Source organism: Saimiri boliviensis, chromosome 3 (assembly GCF_048565385.1).
Source record: "Saimiri boliviensis isolate mSaiBol1 chromosome 3, mSaiBol1.pri, whole genome shotgun sequence".
NCBI lineage: Eukaryota > Metazoa > Chordata > Mammalia > Primates > Cebidae > Saimiri > Saimiri boliviensis.
This window is the reverse complement of record NC_133451.1, coordinates 116482580-116486312: the sequence shown is the minus strand read 5'-3', so window position 1 is coordinate 116486312 and position 3733 is coordinate 116482580. Positions and strand designations below refer to the sequence as shown.

At 60.5% G+C, this 3733-nt stretch overlaps 1 protein-coding gene across 1 annotated transcript; it reads right to left on the bottom strand.

Annotated features, from left to right (window-relative positions):
* Positions 1-614: 614 nt before the first annotated feature.
* On the bottom strand, positions 615-2760 carry HELT (helt bHLH transcription factor). Its single transcript, XM_074395719.1, is given in 4 exon segments — positions 615-1261; positions 1679-1913; positions 2031-2135; positions 2434-2760. Coding segments are annotated over 4 exon segments (990 nt in total). The 5' UTR covers positions 2593-2760; the 3' UTR covers positions 615-770.
* Between the last annotated feature and the right edge of the window lie 973 nt (positions 2761-3733).

The following is a 3733-nucleotide window of genomic DNA, read 5'->3' as shown; positions in this document are numbered from 1 at the left end:
GAAGCCGTCCTGATCTGTGCGCACAAGGCAACGCCAGCTTCTCGGAAGCTCTGGCACTGAGTTGTCATCTGACGTTGTTTCTAAGCCGCAACTCAGAACTGTACTTGGTTCCCGTATTTTTTAGAGGTCTGTTTTGTAACCTCAGCCACGCACCGGGCCTGCCAGGGCTTCGCCGCATTCCAGACCCGCGGGCGTGCGGCGCGCGTGGGTGGGGCACTTCCCTCTGGGTAGGAAGCGCGCCCAGGTCGCAGCTGCAACAACCCGCCTAAGCCACTTTGGGGCAGGTCTTTCAATCTGCATTTTCCTGAGAGCCAAGTGCAGCGTTCTTCGCCTCCCCTCTTTCTCTGAGGCTAATGCTCAAGATGCGCGCGGGGCGGGCCCAGGGAGCCGCGAATCCCGCCTTTAAGCGATACCTAGAATATTTGCCTGAACCTCCAGTGAACGTCCCCCTCCCTCAGACTCCTCAGCGGGCCCCTCACCAAATTACTGAGGGCTGTTACCCTGATCCCTGTCAGCGATGCGCCCTTGGCACCGCGGAGGGGATGGGTTGCGGATGAGCAGAAGGTAATAAATAAATCCCTCTCTTTGGGTCTTTATCAGAAAACGTTTATTACCGGGGGAAATCCTTCAGAAGACTCATTCGCTCTTTGCCTTCCCCCCACCCAGTTTTTTGGGGGGCACAATATTTACACAATATTTGTACAATATATACAGCATTTCTCCTAAGCAGCACCTAAAGCGCAGAGAAATCTGGCGGGCACGAGTGGGCGTCAGAGCACCGGAGGGTGCTGGGGCGTGTGCAGGTTAAGGGCATTGGTGTGCGCGTGGCCGATCCGGTTGAGGTAATGCCGGTCCAGACACTGCACCGGCGTCAGGAACGGGCTGTGCTGCTGCGCTGGGCTCGGGAGCGGCACCGCCGCGCTGGGCAGGTAGGGACTGCGGGCCGCGCCTGGTGGCCAGGGGAAAGACCCGGGACCAGAGCCCTGCGGGAACACAGCGGCCTCCCCGGGGCTGTGGCCCGCGAACTCGGGCCCCGCAGGGTGCAGCTGATAGGAGAAATCCGGCTCCGGGAGTGAACCCAGCGGCTGAAAGGCAGGCTCCGCGCCCAGGCGGGACTTGGACTGTAAGAAGGCGAGGATGCGCGCGTACTTGGTGTCCTTGGTCTCCATCCGCTCCACCGTAGTGAGGTAATGCACCAGGTTCTTCATGCACTCGTGGTAGCCATAGTGGAAGTAGTTGGCAAACTCCGCTAGAAGTTCTGCTGGAGGAAGAAGAACGCCCGTAGGAAGGACACACCCTGAGCGCCCCTTCGCCACGGGAGCCCAAGGCGGGTACAGGGCCCCTCCCATCACATTTTCAGGCCAAAAGTTCCCATTTGAGGCCTGCCCTCTCCTCTGCGCAGTCTTAGAGACTGGCAAAGCAGGCGCAAACGGCCCCTTTCCCTGAGAGCCTGACCCCACTCACCCCACCCCGGAGGAGGCGATGGCACCAGCCTCTCTGGAAACCAGTTCTCCCTCGCCGCCTCGCAGTCGCCGGGCGGGGAGAGGACCCTGCCCTCCGGGAGAGCCGAGCTCCAGTAGAGCTCTCGGGAACGTTCCGTCACTCCCCTCCCAGCCCCCAGGTCTCTGGGTGGCGCAGGCGCCCGGCCCAGGCGTCCCATTCCCTAACCTGCGCCCACCTTTTTCCCTTCCCCGGGGAAAATCAGCAGAGTGCAGTGCTCTCAGATACTGAACGGTCATCTCGAGGATCTCCGCCTTCTCCAGCTTCCCAGAACTCTGCAAAAGGAGGAAGAGCCCCTCTCAGCGGTCCAGTGCCTGCTGGGTGGGCACTGTGGATCTGGAGAGGACCAGCGAGTGGGCGCGGCTGCGGATCTGCGCCAGAGCCGCCTGAGGCTCGCCCGGCACTCAGGCCCCCTGGGGAGGGGCCCGCAAGTGAGGTGGTCTGCCACAGCAGGCTCCGGTGTCTCCGCAGAGTGGCTGCAGAGGCCTCCCCAGCGCCTGCGGCACCCAGCTCCGGGCTGCCAACGTTACCTGCTTTGCCAGGGCCATGGGCACCGTCTTGCCCAGCTCGTTCAAGCAGCGGTTGATCCTGTCCCTCCTCCGCTTTTCTATCACTTTATGAGAAACGGGGGTTCTCTGCGAACAGAGGGTTGTACGTTTAGGATGGCTTTGCCCGGGAAGTAGTCAAAGGCACGACTCTGGCAGCTGCGTGCTAACCGCCTCTCCAGTCGCGCACACTGCTCACATTCGCCCTGGGAAGGGACTCCCGGCCTGCCATACTCGGGTCAGTTGACCTCTGCCCTCTCACGCCCGCGCTGGCGCGCTCCCCTTCCAGCAACCCTACCCAGAACTCTGTGGAGATGGCCACCAGCCTCTGGGCTGACTTCTTCCTGGTTGATCACTCTCCTCCCTCGATCCCACCCCCTTCCCAAACCACTCGAGATTCCTCCAGACGCAAAGTCCCATGTGGCCACGTCCCTGCCATCGGTCCAGCCAAGTAGAGGGTCGGTGAGTCAGACGCCTCCACTACCAGGGCGCAAGTGCCACTTGGGCTCAGCCGACTCACTTTGCGTTCCTTGAGCTTGTCTGACATCCTGGTCAGTGCGCGCCCTCGGGAGAGGCGGTGGCGCGGGGCACCCGTCCACTCTTCCGCCTCGTGTGCCTCTTCGAGTGTCCCAGGTAGACTGCAGCCTCCAAACTCCGAGGGCTGCCTTATAAAGCGGTCATCTAGGGCTCCAAGTGCATTCACGAGCTGAATTATTCCATAGGATTAGGGGAGCTACGTTTGGAGGATGTATGCATTCAAGACCAGTTTTAAAGAAGTTAAGAAAAAAAAATTTAGCAGCCGAGGGGGGCGAGCTGGGGGCAGATCAGCTTTGTTAATCCACGTGGCCCTTCAAAGGACACGTGATCGGCCCGGGAGTAACATTTGCATGGCAACAGCCCCGGCGGGAAAAGGAGGCGGTAAACTGGGGCCGGCGGGCAAGCGAGCGCTTGCAACAGTCGCGGGCGCGGAGCGCAGGGGCGCAGCGGCCCCGGGCACCGGGGGGCGAGGACCCTCACAAAACAGTGTCGCCTCTTTTAGTCCCACCGCTGAGTCTCACACGATCGCCTGTTTACAAATCCCAGCAAGCCCGCCGTCCCAGCGCCGAGTGCGTTTTAAAGCCTGTCCAGAGTCATTAAAGTAATTAAGTAAGCCTTTAATAGGCTGTTCCGCCGGGTTCAAGGGAGAGCTCTTGGAGACGGAGGCGCCCCGTTTGTTCCCAGGCTTTTCTCACACGACTTGGTGACACGTCCTTCTCCCCCCTTTTTGTTTACACCGCTTTATTTGTCCGGACATCCCGGCAGGTGTGGGGCTGCGGCTGGCACACGAGGCTCCCGCCTCGCCTCGCCCCTCCCGCCGCTGTTTGGCACGCGACGCTCCCCCCTACTCCCTGACCACGTCGCTGGCTTTCTTTTCTCCCCCCTCCGGCTCCCTCTTCGCGGGGGGAAGAGGCTCAATTTGTAGCCTATTATCCTATACGAAAATGTCCATTGAAAAGTATGAATAGTTTCATTGGGCTAAATTTTAATAATGCCAGAGGGTGGGGGAGGAGAGACTGGCGGGCGTGTGTGTGTGTGTTTGTGTGTGAAGGGGGGGTGGGAGGATTGGGGGGCAACACGGAGAAGAGTGGGCCGAGAAGAAAAGGGGGAATGCAGCTGGCCCAGACGAGCATTATGCGACGTCACCTGCG